The sequence below is a fragment of the Magnolia sinica genome, chromosome 4 (assembly GCF_029962835.1).
Source record: "Magnolia sinica isolate HGM2019 chromosome 4, MsV1, whole genome shotgun sequence".
Taxonomy (NCBI): domain Eukaryota; kingdom Viridiplantae; phylum Streptophyta; class Magnoliopsida; order Magnoliales; family Magnoliaceae; genus Magnolia; species Magnolia sinica.
Window position 1 is genome coordinate 51,580,461 of NC_080576.1, and position 19,269 is coordinate 51,599,729.

Genomic DNA, 19,269 nt, shown 5'->3' on the forward strand with positions numbered 1-19,269 from the left:
AGAAGAATGTTCTTTGGCATACTCGAAATCAAGGTAGTTGTAGATAGTCAACAGTATTCATCATATAGTATGTTAAAATGACTAGTGACTCATTCAGTCTTGAGTCGAGTTGAAAAAAGTTGCCATTTAAGAGTTCTTTATAGCTTTTGCTCGCTAATTACTGTAGTGAACCTCAGATCATGAAGATTTGATGAATTAAAAATAAACAAAGCCCTGTATTTACTATTACTTGGAAAGTTGTTTCCTGATTCAAAAATGAGAATCAAGCACAGGTCTTTAGTGCATTCGCTGGGAAGAAGAACAATAAGAATATAATCATTGGTAAAGCAACTCAGATAACGAGTTGTCAGAAACTTACCAAGATTAATGCGAGCATAGCTTCGAAAGAACCAGACACCGATTAAATTCACCAAAAGATTTGTCACTGCTGAAACAATCAAGTAATGCCTGAAAGTAATAAACCATTATCAAGTAAGGATGCATGTCCAGATCAAAGTTACTTAAACAACAGAAAACCATAATAGAACACCAAGAAATAAAATAATGCAGAACCATGTGATCTATTGTTTAGAAAGTGTAGCTGGGGAAAATGAATATAGAAGTCCTGATATAAATCATCGTATTAAAAAAATGGTTACATAACAGCCAGTACGCAACATTAATGGTGAGGGCCATTAACGATATGGGGCTGAAACAGCCATTCTGGAAAAAAAAAAAGGAAGAAGAAGCCCGTAACAGACCAATACATGGCATATCCTGTATCAGGCTGATACAGGGCCAATAGATTTTCTTGCTTTAATAATAAATAAATAAAAGACCAATACAGTCAATATCGTAATGACCATAAGGATGGCCGTTATAGCCACCATTACCATTATTGAATACCTTGATATAAATACATGATTCATTTGTCAAGAACTTTCAAAGTGACCAGAGGCAAATGAGTTTGGCATTCTCCATTAGTTAGCAAATGGTTTAAATAATTCATTTCAATTGATAAAACTCAAATTAAGCTGCTCGAGGATCAAATTTTGATTTTTTTCTTAATAAACAGGTTTTTTTCCCTTTTTGAATATTTTTCTTTATCAACAGTTATCCCTGATTCTTGTCCTAGGTCCATTTTTCCAAGTTTTCAAAAGACATCCAACAAAATCAGGACGGGCAAGACGATGCAAGGGGGAATTATATCACACTCAACATGACAAATGTATATGATCTTAGGGTTCTCAGTTCATAGAAGTGGTTCCCATGGTTATCTAAACCATTAATACAATGGGAACTACATTGGATCTACCACAACCCAAATCTTTTATTGATGGGTCAATCCTGAACCTTGATGGGCTGTCCGCAAGTAGATGGTTAAGAAAAGTTTTCAAATAATAATTTAAAAAAATAAAAAAAAAATTTGCAAAGATGGCTAGGATATTCCAATTTGGAAGATTGTGGGATATGCTCCATCTACAGTGAAGCTCATCGGATCAATGGTCTGGATTATTACGCCACAATTACGCCACAGGCCCCACTCATGAAAACTGAAAACCCTGGGATATTATGCATATCCTCAGGTCGAAGATTATACAACTCTTCCACATTAAAAAAATGCATAAATGTAAAAAACAAAAAATGCATAAATGTAAAAAACAACACAGAAATCATTGAATTAAACAAAAGCAAAAAATGGTGGTAAACAGCATTTCTATCTTGCGAAAACATATGAAAGACAACTGAGAACTACATAAATTGGATATCGGCATTTGTCACGGCCCAAAATTCAGGGACCGAGCACGCATCCCAGCCCGAGATCCATGTCGTGACCCATACACTAAGCGTACGTAATAGATATATTAAATGCAATTTACGCGATTTCCAGAATCGATAATTGTGTATTTATGATGTAGATTCCAAGTTCCATCCATTGTAATACACACATTGAAACATAACTAACTACCAACCATTTCCATCATCTAATGAACATCTAAGGACCCAACCATTTGGCGTCTTATTCAGACTGAATGTACTAATATTCAATTCAAAGAATGTAAAATTTGAGTTCACCATAAATTAAGCCCAGCAAATGTAAATAAAAGCCATATGCCCAATAAATCACATAGCTTAAAACAGAAACCCTCAAAGAAGGTAAAAATAATAATAAATAAATAAATAAATCCCAAGTAACTCATAGAAACGCAACTATAGTTAATCTAATGCAGCAAGCTCTTCTTCGGTTGGGTAGGGCCACGTGTCTCGTGGGTCGTTCACCGGCTCATCATCGCGTTGTTCTTGCACCGACGGCTCATCGTCATTCACATATGTATGGTTTTTCATCAATAAAAAGCATAAGCTGGCCGGACCTAGTGAGAATTCCCAGCATGGTTCGTCCTCATTACAATTAAGATATGAAAATAAACATCAAACATGCATAATAGCCCTTTGTCTTGTTTATATGCATGAGATGTATGAGTGCATTAGGTGGGATTTTCGTCTACCCGCTTGAGTTGGTATATCGTCAACTTGCGTCCGCTCTTTCAAAAAGACATCCACCATTTTGGTAGGCATGGGCAAGGCCCGCATCTAAAAGCAAGGCTACGAGGAACAACTTCTCATCAGGGAGGTCCCCAGGAAAAACTATGCACGGGAAATGCATGCAAAAATGTTAAGGTTTCACCATTTACTTATAGCGCGCAGGGCCCAAAAAACACGAAGGCATTATGTTATTTTACAGAAATGGAATTGATTACAGAAGCAGCGGAAAGCTCTGTATACTTATATTTCTAGCTGAAGCAATCTGTGACAGTTCGCTTATTTTCAGTTACAACGATTTTCCAGCATACGTAAGACAATCAATTTACAATTATCGCAATTCGCAACACGTCAATCATCTATACATGCGAACAACAGTTGACAGGAAATAGATAGTTTTATATATCGCCAAATCGTATCATGTATTAGATACAAACCATCAAATCAGATAAATTCTAAGTCAGTCAAATCAACACAAGCATCAAACGGAACATAAATCATATATAACAGATAACAACAATACTATCTTGATTCCAATGGGAAGGAAACATGTTGGGATCACTCACCTTAAGATCTGGTGAAGTTGAATTTCAGAATAACCAAATCAACAAGATTCAGGAAATCCCTAAATTACAGTACACAATAACAATCATTTTCTGATTTATGTGGATTTACATATCTAATTAATCAAGTTCTTAAAATCAGAGTTTATGTAGTTTGTTTAGACCTCTGTCAATCAAACCGGCTGACTGTCGATCGGACCGAGTCGAACCAACGATTTGTCGGGCGAATCGACGGACTCGAAAACTCTATTCTGGTTTGACATATGAAACAAACTTTGGGATTTTTCTTAATCTAGATCTAGGGTTCATTCTAGGCATCTTTGTGATATTTTAACCATCTACATGATCGTTACCCTATTAATGACCATTGGGCAAAAATCTTGGCCGCAAACGAGATCTACCGAGTCACAATCGAACACGATAGAACTAGGTACTCCATGAAAATGCACTTCTTCCTTGATATACAGTTTAGCAGGCTCATCCATCGAGTAGTTAATGTGGATGGGAATAAAGTACGTTGACTTCGTCAATCGATCGACGATGACCCAAATCAAGTCATGCTTCTTCTGAGTCTTAAGAAGCCCACCCAACTATGAAATCCATAGAGATACAGTCCCATTTCCATTCAGATATTTTCAACGGTTGTAAGAATCCTAATGGGTTCAAGGTCTGCTTCACCACGAGATTATTGATCTGTTTGACTGTGCAGTGGGCTCCCTCCCGACAACATTCGTGGGGCTCCCTGATGCAGGACATGAAAATTAAATATGATATGCGAGATTTCAGGCTTAAGATCACGTTAGTTCAGAAACAATTACACAAATTTCATATCCCACATGAAAGTTCAAACATTCAATTAAGGGGAATCTATGCAGGTCCAAGCCTACACATGATAGGGCTGGATCAATAAAAATTATGAACCAAACGATACTCAAAGATAAGAAATAATCATCCACACATGCATAGAAATCAGTCCCTAATCCAAGGGATTCAGAAATTCCAATTCAGGGAACCCTAGGGTAAGAAAAGGGGCATAAAATTGGAGATTTGAGTAATTAAGGATTAGGTTTAGGGATTTTGGGTGAAAGCAGAGTGAAAGAGAGGAGAGAGACGAATCAGAGAAGTACCGCACACGTGGACAACAACAATGGCCCAAACGCACGTGCGTGTGATCCCGGCCACACGTGTGTTGGACCCACTATTCAGAAAAAGGCCACCTTGGCCTTGGTCGACCAAGGATGGACTCCAAAACTCCCAAATCTCAGCTCGATCCGATGTACGGTTTGTGCGTGGTGCTCCGCCGAAGTTTCAGCCCTCCTGTAGGGCCAAATTTTGAAATTCTGCTGTGGGGAGGAGAATTGCTGCAATAGATGATTGATTCGAAGTGTATATGATGGGGTGAGATGAGAAGGGATGGTAGAAGATGGGCAGTAGAGATGGCGATGGATGGGGGCGAATCGAGATAGATGTGGCTTCGCACCACGGTAGTTAACCCTTCGATGAAGGGAGGGCTTCGCACCCAATTAGGCTTCACAACTCAGAGAGTAGGAAAACGTAAAATTTTTATTAATCTTCAATGGAATCAAAAGAACTACAAGGGATGCCTATTTATAAGAAAACCCTATACCTCAAAACTCGCGCCATGTACACAACCCATTACTTGGCGATGAAGTAAACTAAAATAAAAATCAAACAAAGAAATCTAAAGCGTTCATGATGTTCTAAATAATAACAATAAGCAAAACCTAAAATATGAAATCAATCCGACTAGTGGGCCCCGATCATGAGATCCCATGATGGGCTTTATTTGATTATCGGGCCCACTCTAAGGAACCAAAACTCCGTCTTCTAGCTAGGGGCCCTCTCTGGACGTCGTCATCGATCCAAATCGATGGTGGAGCTCTCTTTCGTGCGTACGTGCGTAACGGGCGGCGCTCATGCACATGTGCGCGTGATGTCCCCATCAATTCTCCCCAGCTGCGAAGATTTCGCCACCGGTGAAATAAAACTCCTAAACCACTCTAGGATGTCAGGATCAAGTCTCTGAAGCTCCTCCTCAGTGAGCCACATACTGTCTGAAGCTGAGCGTGACTTCCATGTAACTAGGTACTTCTGAAACCCGCCGTCCGACGTTGAAACTATCTGATGGTTCAAGATATCCTCTACTTCCTCTCCGAGTGTATGAAGGCTAGGTATGGGAGGCAGAGGCTGGGAAGAAAGGTCAGGAAGAGTAAGTATGGGAGGTAGAGGCTGGGAAAATGGACCCGGACGGATAGGTATGGGACGTAGAAGCTAGGAAAATGGGTCGGGAAGGGTAGATATGGGAGGTAGAGGCTAGGAAAATGGGTCAGGACGGGTAGGTATGGGGTGTAGAGGGTGGGAAAATGAGTCGGGAAGGGTAGGTACGGGAGGTAGAGGCTGGGAAGATGGGTCTGGAGGGAGTCATGGATCAAGGAATAAATTTGGAGAATCAGGATGGGTGGGCGAAGGGCCAGACAAAGTATCAGTGGTCCCCTGAAAAGTAACTAGATCCTCCACATTGAATGCGGAACTAATTCCCATGGAAGGTGGAAGATCTACCTCATATGCATTGAGATCGTTTCGTTTTATAATTTTGAAGGGTCCGGCGCTACGCGCGTATAACTTACGAACGACCTCCGGAGGAAACCACTCGGGCCTGATGCGAACCATCACAGAGTCCCCAATATTGAATTCTTTGAAACGTTCATGCCGGTTTGCAAAAAATTTGTAATGTTCATTACTAGTAGTGATCTTCTGCCTGATTTCTTGATGTCATGAATAAATGTGATGCGCAAAAGACTCTGCAGGCTCTGACGGCCTGTGGGACAGAGACATAGGGATGATATCAATAGGTTTCTTAAGTTTATAACCAGTAACGACTTCATAAGGACTAGGACCTGTGGACCTATCGACAGAACTATTAAACGCAAACTCGGCTGTAGGTATTATGGTGTCCCATGTTTTGATGTGCTCTATATCCCTCCTAAGGGGAGACTCATCCGGTAAATCATTAGGAAAGACATCACGTAACTCATCCATTACCGAAATGGCCTCAGTGGGTAACTTTACACTAGCCTCTGGTGCACTCTCTCCAGCCACAAGGCCGCACATGTTGTACCTCTCAAAATAGTGGTCTTAATGTCTCTCATGGGGTGGGTACACGGGTGCACACCCATAATTAATTCTTTGACCAACTCCATTCATTGGTCTATCTTTCGGGCCACCTGCCTGAGATTGGACATCTACCCCAATGGTGGGGTTTGTCTTGGCGATGGCCTTTAGTCGGGTAATGCGTACATCAAGTTGTTCAAAGCATTGGTCCATTTTCAAGCGCTTAATCAAAAACTCCAACTTTTGGGATAGCTTGTTTAGTGAATCTTGCAATTGTTCCATGTTTAGTGTAGGGTGCCAACCAAAATTCAGCAATATAGTTGTCAAAATATAAGGATTTAAAAAAAAAAAAAATTAAAACAACTTAGTTTCTAAAAACGAACAGGAAAGTTTTTAAAACAAGTTAGGAAAGTTTCTAAAATTTAAAAAAAAAAAAAAAACAAATTAGGAAAGTTTCTAAAAGAAAAGGTAACCTAGTTTCTAAAAATGAAAAAGGAAAGTTTCTAAAAACAAATTAGGAAAGTTTCTAAATAAACAAATTAGGAAAGCTTCTAAAATAAAATTAAAAAACAAATTAGAAAAGTTTCTATAAAAAAACAACCTAGTTTCTAAAGAAAAAAAAAGGGAAAGTTTCTAAAAATAGAAAGTAAGTTAGGTTCTAAAAAAGAAAAAGAAAAGTAATAGTTTCTAAAAAAGAAAAAGAAAAGTAAACTAGTTTCTAAAAAAGAAAAAGGAAAGGAAATTAGTTTCTAAAAATAGATTAAGAAAGTTTCTAAAAAACAGAAAAGGAAAGTTTCTAAACCTAGAAATAGAAAACTAAGTTAATTTCTAAAATAATTCAAATAAGGGGATAACAGAAAATTTTAGCAGCTTATGACAGGGTTTATGGACCTCTAAATAGCCATATATGATGAGAATTGATGTGTAATGGACATAAACAACCAAACCTTAAACATGTAATGAATTCCCCTACAAGAACCCTAGGCTTTGATACCAAATTTGATGCAGGACAATTAACCACTTGCTCTAAATGCTCGAACTGTTAGAGTATGGCGAATTAATCCCTTTATCTCATAGCCCAGGCCCCACATCGCATGGGTTAGGACCTCGGCCGAACCCCCTTCGTGGGCCCCAAATCACATGGGCCGCCCACCCTGAGTGCGTCCCCGCATCCCATGGGCTACCCCACTCGAGCCTGGTGTGAAATGCGCATTAATCACCCCTGGTAAGGAGTCTCGAACACGAGACCTCCTCCGTGGGCCGCACCCACCTCGAGTGTGCCCCTGCATCCCACAAGCGACCTCACTCGAGCCCAGTGTGAAAATGCCCCTGCATTACTCCCACTTTGTTTTGCAAAGCCTCCGTTATATATGTGGGACAAGGTTACTTCCAGATTCGACACATCTAGGTGGGAGAATCACTCTTATAAAGGCAGCCCTCTCGAATCTCCCTCTATATTTTGTCTCTGTTTTCTTGCCCGGCTGCGATATTGGAAAAAATGGAGAAGCTAAGGAGAGATTTCTTATGGCATGGAAAGGAAGACAAAAAGAAATATCATCTTCTAAATTGGAAAGAGGTTTGCAAGCACGTCCGGAATAAAAGACCTTGAAAAGATGAATAGGGCTTTGCGAGGAAAGTGGATTTGGAGGCTGGGATCGGAGGACGGTAATCTGTGGAATTCTTTAATAAAGTGTAAATATGGGAGTTCAAAAGGGGGTTGGTGAACCAAACACTCGACCAACTATAGAGCCTCAGTGGTGTGGAAGGGGGTGCTAGCCATAAAAAACGAAGTTTTCAAAGAAATCGGCTTTGCAGCTGGGAGAGGTGATAGAATCAGATTCTAGACAGATTCATGGGTGGAGGTTGGAACTTTAAAAGAGTTCCCACGTACATATCGTATGACATCTCAGTAGCTGCTAGTTATTCAGTGATTGGGGGTGTGGTGGTGTGGAATGTGGAGTGCGGAAGGAATCTCCTTGAGAACGAGGCCAAAGAATATGTGGCCCTGCTAAATTGTATTCAAGATGTCAAGATAGATTTGGAAAGCGAAGATAAGTTAGTTTGGAACAAACACAAATCAAGAAAGTTTTCGATTAAATCATTCTACAGGTGCATTGATAATGGAGCTGAAAAGAAAGAACAGATCTACACCAACAAGGTCTAGAAGTACAAAGGTCCTCCAAAGATTGTTGGTTTTACTTGGCTAGTGGGCAAGAGGAGTGCTTGCGTTTGATAATTTAAGGAAAAGAGGGATGATTATCACTAATGTTTGCTTATGTTGCATGTCTAATGAGGAATCGGTGAATCATCTATTTATTCATTGCCCCTTCATCAGTCATATCTGGACAGACATTCTTTCTCGTTTTGAAATGGCTTGGGCCGCCCCTAATTCAAGAGGAAGTTTTCTAAAGGCTTGGCATGGTATTTCATTGGGAAAGAATAGGACGACGCTATGGAGAATGTCCCTTCTTGATGTCTGGTGGGCAGTTTGGGAAGAAAGAAACGGCAGATGTTTCAACGGGATCTCTAAATCGGCGGATTATGTTGCTTCTAAAGCCAGATTGTTAGTTGTTGAGTGGGCTGTTAACGTAGATAAATTAAGGGTTGTAATTTGCTATTTTTAGGTATATAGTAGGCTGTGTAGCTCCCTCGGCGGTGCAGCCTACTTTCTTATGTATTTTCTTTCATTTATTAATATATTATGTGACTTTTCAAAAAAAAAAAAAAAAACACCCTTGTTTAAAATATAAATAAATAAATAAATAATCAATTTTTCAAATTTCAAATAATTTGAAATTTGAAATAGTAATTGCTGAGGAGAGATTTTCTCCTCATCTCTTCAAAAGAGAGCGGCTCTCCCTTCTTAAGGAGGGGACGTTTGTTGAAGTCATGAAATCCCTCAATATACATTGATACACCACACTCTGACAGCTTAAGCTTTTGGAGTAAATGGTTGTTTGACATGGTATCAGAGCAGAAGGTCCAATGTTCGAATCTTGAGAGCAGCAAATATGCCTCACTAATATATTATTCTCCCACGGGAGGTCAGGAAAAATCAGGTCCTACCCAGGGACCGGGAAATCAAGCTCGGCCTATTTATGGTGTGAGTGTCCCTCAACCCTTGTTAAAGTCATGAAATCCCTCAATATACATTGATACACCACACTCTGACAACTTAAGCTTTTGGAGTAAATGGTTGTTTGACAACGTTCTCTCCAAGGACATTCCAGAGAGGAGAGAGAGAGAGAGAGAGAGAGAGAGAGAGAGAGGAGGCACACAAGGTTTGAACTTTAATTTTTATATTTTTTTTTATATAATCATAAGATTTATGCATGGGGCCCATGAGATGGACGGTGCGGATTAACCGTGGGTCCGCACCATGCACACATATAACGGTGTGTGCATATACACGGTGTCTGTTGAAGCACAGAAAGCATGTAAAACAAAAATCAAACAAAACACATACATCATAGAGACATGTTTCCTTTTTTGCTCTTGACATGGGAATCTGTGTCAATCCCGTTGTAACATGTAGGGTCTAATCCCCAAGGTCCACTCGATTCTTGGGATCGATATAAGGTGGGACCCCAAAAATCAGGCCAACTTGATCATCAAATGGGCCATACCAATCAAAGTTGTGGATATTGAGCGTCTACCATTAAAAACTTCTTGGGGCCCAAAGGGATTCCAGATCAAGCTGACATTTGTACCTTCCCTTTAAACATGTTAATGTGGCCCACTAATCAATTTGGAACAGATATAAACGCCATAATGGGCCCTAGATAGGCCCTAGGAAGGTTTAGGGGTGAATGAACGATTCGCACTGTTAATGACAGTATGGTCCACCAGAATCACAAATCTGCCTCATTTTTTTACCCATGCACTAAAACAATGGTGTTAAACTGATGAACAGAATGGATCTAACGCACACGTATCATGTGTGGGCCGACCAAGAAAAAAATTATAAAGCTCAAAGTCTCACCAATGTCCAAAGGCGGATTAAATGAATTTACGGATCCGAAATTGCTCCAGGTCCATGGGTCATCTTTGTGGGGCCCATCTTGATGCGAGTGGCAAATCCACGCCATCCATTTTCTCCTCCAGCCAAAAAGAGACTTGGGGTTGAAAAATCAACTCGAAAGAACACTTAGGTGGACCACAACTAAGTAAACAGTGAATATTGAATGCCCATTAGTGAGCCTTCGTGTGGGCCACATAAGTTTTGTATCAGGATGAAATTTTGGCCCACTGATCATATGAGTAGAACCAATCAAATGGTGGGCTTAGATTCCCACTGTGGGACCCACTTTTACAATATATATAATAACAATAATAAATAAACAAATAATGTAAAAGGTTCTAACGCTAGAACCAAAATTGTTCCAAACGCTGGAACAGTTTATGTTTTTGGGATTATGGTCGGGGACCCCAACATGATGTATATGTTATATCTACTCCATCCAATATATTTTGAAGGCCATGTAAGGCCTGAGATGAAATCTTGTGACAGATCCGAGATCTGTGGTCCCCATCGAAGTAAAATAGTGGGACTGCATGTTAGGCTTTTTCTGATCGTTGTGGACCCCACAAATCTTGTTTGGGGCCAAGATTTTTTCCCCAACGGTCATTATTAGGGCAACAATCATGTAGATGGTTAAAATATCACATAGATGCCTAGAGTGGACCCTAAATCTAGAATAAGAAAAATCACAAAGTTCGTTTCGTACATCAAACCAAAATGAGTTCCCGAGTCTGTCAACTCAACCGACAGATCTCAGTTCAACTCAATCTGACTGACAGTCAACCGGTCTGACCGACAGAGGGCTAAATAAACTACATACACTCCAATTTTAAGAACTTGATTAATTAGATAATGTAAATTCACATAAACCAGAAAATTATTGTTATTGTGTATGGGGCAGCATGGCCCACCAGATTAAGGGTAGATTATACACATAAGATTGCCATTTTCTAAGGTGTCTTTGGGCTTCATTTATGTATGCTTGGAGGCCCACTTATTTTGGATTTATGTTCATAGTTTTGATTGGCCTTGGTAGGCCCATTTATCTTGGAATCTTCTAGTTAGGTCCCTTGACCTTTGGGCCTGTATCTCACCACTTATTGTGATGGGTTTGTGGGCCGTAATGTGCAAGTAGTTGGGCCCTTGGCTGCCCACCAAAAAAACCTTGTACCTGGGCCAAGTTGTGAGGCCCAACTCACTTGGATAAAGCACAGAAATTGCCCACATGGTTGGATTGTCGGGCTGCCCACTAGGCCCACCACAATAACTGGATTTATGACCTTCATTGTTGGGCCTAAACCTTGCTTAAGGGCCCACCATATTGCCTATGTGTTGGGTTTTGAGTATAGCCCACTAGGCCATGGATTTCCTTAGGCCTTGGGCCTTGTTTCACGCTCGCATAGTAGTGAGCTACCTTTTTGGGACCCAGTTGAGGTTGGATGTCCTCTTTGGTGACCCTAAGGTAGGCCCATAGGGTTGTTATAGGTGGTTAAAGGCCCACCTTGGACCCTTGCTAAGACCGCTTAATCCTCTTAAGACTTATGTCTAGTCTTCCTTAGCTTGTGGGCTACCCCAAAGTATCGGGCCCCCACTAGAGGATTGCTCCTTAGAGTACCTGTCTATATATCTAGACCTAGTCCCTCCCTGGGAGGGAGTATATTCCACATCATCATCGCCGTGTGGCGCACCCTTTTTACCCTCATGACCCATAAGCATCATTTGCGTGATTGGATTGCATTTGTGTGTGGTCATTAGGTTGATACAATAAAGGGGTGGAGTTTCCCCTCTCGTGCACATTGTGTGTGCTTGGAGCTAGTGCATGATTGTTATGCGTGACTCATGCATCTGGCATCGCATCTCATGGATATTGTTGCCCTCGCTTCATCAGGGCCCTGCCTCCACAGGGGTATTCGTGGATGAGTCATATGTGGACACCGAAAATGTTACTTGAGCATATGGGGTGCATAGGATATCCCTGGGAGAAAGCCCATAAACCTTCAAGGTACCTAGAAGACGCCTCAACGCCGTGACCGAGTGAAAATCATGAGCGCCCGAGTGCCTTACACCGTTAGGCCGCGTCTCCCACTGTCGTGTAGTCGGTTGAGATGGGATGTGGCCTTATCCGCCTGAGTGAGAGGGCATGACTAGGCTGAGTCTGACCAACTCGTAAATGGGTCTGCTACCATTGAGCCTTGCTGGTGGTTGGTTGTCCACAAGTGGGTAGTGTGGTCTCTTATGCTCGTTGACTGTGCGGTCTTGATATCGGCAGTCATCCTGTAGTGCATCAGACCCCGGTGATATTCCTTATGATGGAACTGTATGGGATATATGGACTAGTTATAAGCATTGACATCACTTCGCATTGCATTGATATCCACTATATAGGCCTTGTTGCATTGCATAGCCTTAGTATGGCTTCCTACATTCATGACTTAGCCTTAGTTAGGCTTATGGCATTGGCATCGGCATCGATCATGTTTCCCTTCTGTATCTCCTATTATTCTTCTGCGCACCATTGTCACACACCTTCACCACCCTCTAAGCTTCTATAAGCTTATGCACGATTGATGCGTGCAGGAGATCCTAGGTCGGCGTAGTAGCAACTAAGCTTGAATAGGAGTTGAGCCAAGGACCCCGGTGTTGCAGATCTTTCCCGCTTTCTTCTGTTATCATATGTATTTCCTTCAGCCATGTATCTAAAGTTCAAACTTATAGTGGACTTTGTGATGTGTGCCTTTGTTATTTCTCGGATATACTTGTTGTGATCTTGGGTATGCTCTTATTGGAATGGATATATGAACCATGAAAATCCTCCTTGTAGGATCCCAGGATTGGAACCTGCTCCAGGAGCCAAGAATGGGGTACTACGGAGGCTGTTGAGGCCAGAACCGACTATCGGGTTCCTTGTGAGTCCGGTTGCCGAGTCTGAGGCGTGACAACTACAACCTTCTAAACCCTATATCCTTTGAATCCCTAAAAACCCCATTCTTAAATTTCCATCCATAAATCCAAAACCCTAATCAAAATCTGAATTTTTTTATTTTTATTTTTGTGAAACTTTTTCAAAACCAGAATTTTGTTTGCATCATTATCTATCCACGTGTTTGTTGCACTACCCACGCTAGATTGGAAGTCCCTACTTCCAAGTGGGCCACTCTTGAACTATTTTATATTTTCGTGCACCATGTATGTGAAAACCTAGGATCTTCATGTTATAAATCTGAATTTCTGAATCTATTATGAGGATATGCTTGATTTTACATGATTGATTGCTGAAATTAATATGTAAATTGATCTCTCATCTTGCATCCTAGGTAGTTTTCATCATCTTGCATCAATAATGAATACATTTTTTTTAATCAAAATCTACATATAAATGGAGATGCGGAAAATTCTATTTTTTTAATCATATAGAAAACTTACATGCACAGGGGATGGGCAAAGGGTTATTTTTTTAACTTGATCATGACATAATACCACACCATAATACATTTATACATAGCATACAGTTAATCACAATTCACAAGATTATTAAATTAATGTTATGGTTCTTTTTTGTGCATATTCATGAGAAAATGGATGATTAATGTGTTTTTTAATTTTTCTGATTTATATACATTTTTGTGTTTTTTTATGATAGTTATATAAAAATCTGGAAAAAAAAAATCTTATGATTTACGATACAATACACGACAAGATACAATTCAGACCCGTTTACGATTTACGAAACAATAACGATTATGACAACATTGGCTATACAAGGTATTGTTTAGTTCAAAAGTGTCTTGTCAAAGATCGTGTTGTGGAGATGAAGATGTTAACATGATGTGTAAGAGGACAAATCTGGTAATCCAAAACAAACTAGTAGCCCGATAGGGGGGAAATTTATGGAAAAGAAATTTATATGGTTTAATCATGTGCAACAAAGACTAGAGATGGCTCTAATAAGGATGGGAACATTAAGTAGGGTTGAAGGGCTAGAAAAGAGGATGAGAAGAAGACCTAAACAAAACTTGGGCTAAATTGGTGAAAAGGCACATGAAAGCTTGTTCACTTTCCAATGATAGGACCTTGTGATATAGCATTGTAGAGCCGACTCCAAATAGTTAGGACAACATTATGCTAATGATGAGAACTAAAACTGCAAGGAAAACATTAAGAAATGGAGAAGAAACTCTATACAAATAATCCATCAAAAAACTCCCTCGCAGGCACGAGAATCGAGCTTCACTCGACCAGTATAAACAAACAAATGTTTATCCCAAATGCTGAGTCTAAAATCTCAGTACAAATAAAGACAAGTTTCATGGGTAGGGTCAAAAGAAGCCAATTAATGGTGTTCGCAGAGTCACCTTAGAAAATTAGGGCCTAGAGGATACTGAGGAAAATTCTCAATCATTCCTTACAAGCAAGAGCCTCCACCTCATTAGCCTCCCCCAACCCTGTCGGACAAGAGAGAACCATGCACACAAGACCCTTCACATCCCAAAATATACCACCTATACCACAAGGACTTGGATTATCAAGAGAAGACCCATCAAATTAAGCTTCAAGGGGCACAACCACCCACATTTCTTCAAGGAAAAAATTCATCATTCAAAGAAGACAAGACTTTGCACTTTAAAGGTTGCGAGCACATGATGACACTACTCTAGGAGGGAATAAACACAATGTTTAACTAGATCCCAACTCTAAGACCTTATCATGGACAAAAGACAACCCCCACGGTTCCAGCCAGCTTGAGATGACCAATGAGGTTGTGAGCACTAAGCACATGAAGACACTACTTAGAGAAGGAAATAAACAAGATGTTTAAACTTGATGCCAAGTCCCTGACTCTATCACGGACAAAAGACAATCTCCAAGGTTCTGGCCGGTTTGAGAGGTGACCCATCCCACCCACTTGAATGGGGCCAACTTGATGATGACAGGTTGTCTTCAAAGTTTACCAAAGACGAAGGTGGCCGACAAATACATCTTTATGGCTCGATTATAGTAACCAAGGATGATTTTGAAGACCTGGTTAATAGCAAAACTAAGGATGTTTTTGAAGACCATACATGTGTCCTTGGATTGATTGAAGGCCCCACATTAGGAGGACACACATGTAGGATAAGTTAGAAGAGTGATCTGTTACGCGGGATTTTTTTTATTTTTTATTGTTTTTAGAAAGTATTGTTTTGCGCCTTTTTTTTCTTTTGTTATAGGGGTAGTTTAGTCATTTTCTTTTAAATCCAAATTCTATAAATAGGGTGCTTTCTACCCTAAACCTAATAATGTTTTTTTTAATGGAAGCTTGGTGCCTCCTTCCCCTTTCTCTCTGTGGTAAGTTCTACTCTTCCCCTAATCTCTTCTCTTCTTCTAACTTCTATTTCTAGCCCTCCAACCTTATTCTTCTCTTTTTATGCCTAGTATTTTTTAGTTTTTTTGCTATTGACCCTGAAAATCTAAGAATTGATCCCAACCCTCTCTCTGAATTTCCAGTCGTCCCTATTCCAGAAATCCTTTGATTTCCTGAACTAGAGAAGCTACATTGATTGTTGGATTGAAACCATGCAAGATCGGGAGATCCCATCCCTCGCCAGATCCAATCCACGCATGATTTGAATACGGTATTGCAGGATTGTGATGATGGTCTGCAACCATTACATGTTTCCTTTGTTATTATCTTTACTATGATGTGGAATGTTGAATATTTCAATTGATTTGCTTAGTTTATTTTGCTGGATAATTTCTGTGCTCACACATGCATTCTAGTTTAGACCGTCCTGCATCAAATTTGGTTTCAAAGCCAGGTTTTGCATGGTTTTTGTTAGATCGAGTTATCTGAACTTAAGATCATATGTTTTCTCATCTAGGATTGTCTAGATAATTCCATATCTACATCCCACAGAAATTACGAACCTAATTTTTCAGATTCACAGTCCTGTGAGATAAATCTGAATTTCCATATTTGTGTTTTCATTCTAGTTAAATCTGAAAATCTGCAGCATTCATATACCATATAGAAATAGGATCATACATCCATATTGAGGTCTGTTCAAACCTTGGAGTCAGGCTTAGGAAACTCGAGTTCGATTTTTTGGTGTATATCCACTAGAAGTGGTAGGGGTTTTCGCCAACACCCCATCATGAGTAACGAGCAATTAAGCGATCACCTCGCTCAATTACTCCAAAAGATTGTCATAGAGACATCCAACAAAAATATCGAATGAAAACTGACCGCCATTGAAGCTAGACTTGAGCGATTGGAGGCATCCCAAAGGGAGAACCCCGCTGTTGGGGGAGATGTATAGTCGCAGGCATGTGGTGTTGGTGGGGAGCTAGCCCTTGAACAAACCCCCGCGAATGGCGGGCATGTGGGTAAAGAACGGGCATATCAGGACCGCTTAGATCCTGACGAGAGGGCCATGAAGAATGTCAGGATTGATGCCCCAAGCTTTGATGGTCACTTTGACCCCAAAGCATTCCTTGATTGGTTAGCTGACATGGACCACTTGGCATAAGATGTCAGAGAACCAACAAGTGCAGTTTGCCAAAATGAAGCTTGTGGGGCAAGCGAAGATATATTGGATCAATAAAGAGTGTAGGATTGAATGGGTAGGAGGAGCTCCCGTTACCAAATGGAGCAAGATGAAAACTATGCTAAGAGACTTCCCTCTCTCTTATCTCCAGAAGCTCCTGGAACAATGGCAATCTTTACGCTAAGGATCCATACCTATCACGGAATACATTGCAAATTTTGAGGAATTTATGATGCGGTGAGACATTGAGGAAGACCCTCTAGTAACGCTCACGCGTTTCAAGACGGGCCTTCGATCGGATCTTCAGCATGAGCTTTGGGGTCATCCCGTGACAAATTGGGACAATATGTACCAAGTGGTGCAGGAATTAGAGCAGTATCTAAAGACTCATGTCACAAGATGGTTCGATTTCCGATACTCTTAATGTTATGACTAGTTCTCGGGGAACTAGACCCCAGTGTTCGCATTGTCGACGAAATGTTGATAATATCGCCGATAATATCGGTGTCGCTAGACTAGCGACACCGAAACCCCCATTTTTCGTCTATCTGGATTATCGGCGAAATATCGGCGATATCGTCGATAATTTTGGATTTTTTGCAACAAAATAGGTAAAAAGCGAAATTAAAAAAAAAAAAAAAAAAAAACTTTGATTTCGATAATACCTGGTTGATGGTTGATCGGAACTCAGAAGAAAAGAATCTCGTGGGCAGCAATCAACGGCTCTCGTCTTTGACAGAGGTAAAGAAATCTGAAATTTTCCCTTTTCTTTGTTCGATTGGAAGATTGATGTCACAAATACATGATTTCGGCGAAAAATCAAGGATTTTGGGAGATTGAGATAGGATTTTGAAACCCTCATTCGAAAATCCCCCCTCTTCGCAGACAAAATCCCCTCCTTTTTTTTCTTTTTTTTTTCCCTTTTATGCTTCAGAACTATAGAAGCAGACCGGGCGCATGGTGCGCTTCAGCGTACTAAGTAAACTCTCTGGGCCCACCATGAATGTATGTGATTTATCCACACCGTCCATTCATTTTTCTAGATCATTTTAGGGGTAAATCCCAAAATTAAAGCATATCCACAGCTGTAGTGGACTACACGACTGAGAATGATGATTTTCACCGTTGAAACCTTCTTAAGCCCCACAGTGATGTTTCTTTGTCATCAAACCTTTTTGTAAATATAAAAAGGCATGGATGAAGGGTTAAAATAAATATCAGCTTGATTCAAAATTTCTGTGGCCACCAAGAAGTTTTTAACGATATGCGTTCAATTCACACAATTTCCTGTGGTGTGGTCCATTGAAGATTTGAATCTGGTTCATTTTTCGGATCACGCACTAAAATAAGCCGTCATATGTGATGGACGATGCAGATGTAGGGTACATACTTCATAATGGGTCCCACAGTTAGGGATCCACCGAAAGCGGATTGGCTAGTGTACCTCACACCAACTATATAGCTGTTGTAGGTACGTGTCGTGCGAAGACAAGCACTGACGCTCCTCGAGCTCCGAGTTGTACGAACGGTTCAAAGGAGATCAAAGTTACATTGGCCCCACAGTGATGTATTTATTATATTTACACCGTTCATCTGTTTTTAGAATTCATTTTAGAGCATTATCCAAAAAATGAATCATATCCAAAGATTATATGGACCACACCATAGATAGCAGCGGAGATAATGATTTTCACCGTTAAACAATTTGTAGGGCCCACCATAACGTTTATTTTGCATCCAATCTGTTCATAAAAACACAAATATTTGAATGAAGAGGAAAAACAATTTTCACATTGATCCAAAACTTTTGTGACCCCAAAAAGGGTTTCAATGGTAGACATTCAATCCCCCACTGGTTTTTGCAGTGTGGTCCACTTGATAGTTATATCTGTCTTATTTTTCGTCTAAAGCCTTAAGACGAGCTCTTCAAATGGATGAACGGTTTAGATATAACATATACCTCATGATCAGACCCACAAAACTTGCTGACGTCAATAGCTGGTGTGAGGTACACTAGCCAATCTGATTCCGGATCCACCGACCTCGGTAAATTTTGGGATCCATACAAACTGCGCTAGAACGGAAGTGGATTGCGTACTAAGTAAACTCCGTGGGCCATAGTAATTTACGTATTTGATCTACTCTATCCATCCATTTTATTAGATGATTTTAAGGCACTAGCCAACAAATAAAGCATATCCAAAGCTTAGGTGGACCACACCACATGAAACTGTGTGAATTGAATGTTTACCATTGAAAAATTCTTAGGGGCCACAAAAGTTTTGTATCAACCTGATACTTCTGTTTTTTATTCATCCATGTCCATGTGATCTTATGAACAGTTTGGATGACAAATAAACATCACTGGGCCCTATGAAGATTTCAATGGTGGAAATCATTATTCCCACCGTTTCATATGGTGTGGTCAACTTGAAACTTAGATAAATTTATTTTGGTTATTATTAGAGTAATTTCTTATGGAAATGTATGCGCTTTTTGGGCCCCATTA

General features: G+C 40.2%; 1 protein-coding gene across 3 annotated transcripts in view; it reads right to left on the minus strand.

Moving 5' to 3' along the window:
• Positions 1-19,269, minus strand: part of LOC131243106 (metal tolerance protein C2) — a 47,446-nt gene that overhangs the window by 14,355 nt on the left and 13,822 nt on the right. For all 3 annotated transcript variants that reach the window (XM_058242203.1, XM_058242202.1, XM_058242201.1), the window contains exon 6: positions 359-447. In XM_058242203.1, the coding sequence (XP_058098186.1) occupies positions 359-447 (89 nt within the window). The remainder of the gene's footprint in view (positions 1-358; positions 448-19,269) is intronic.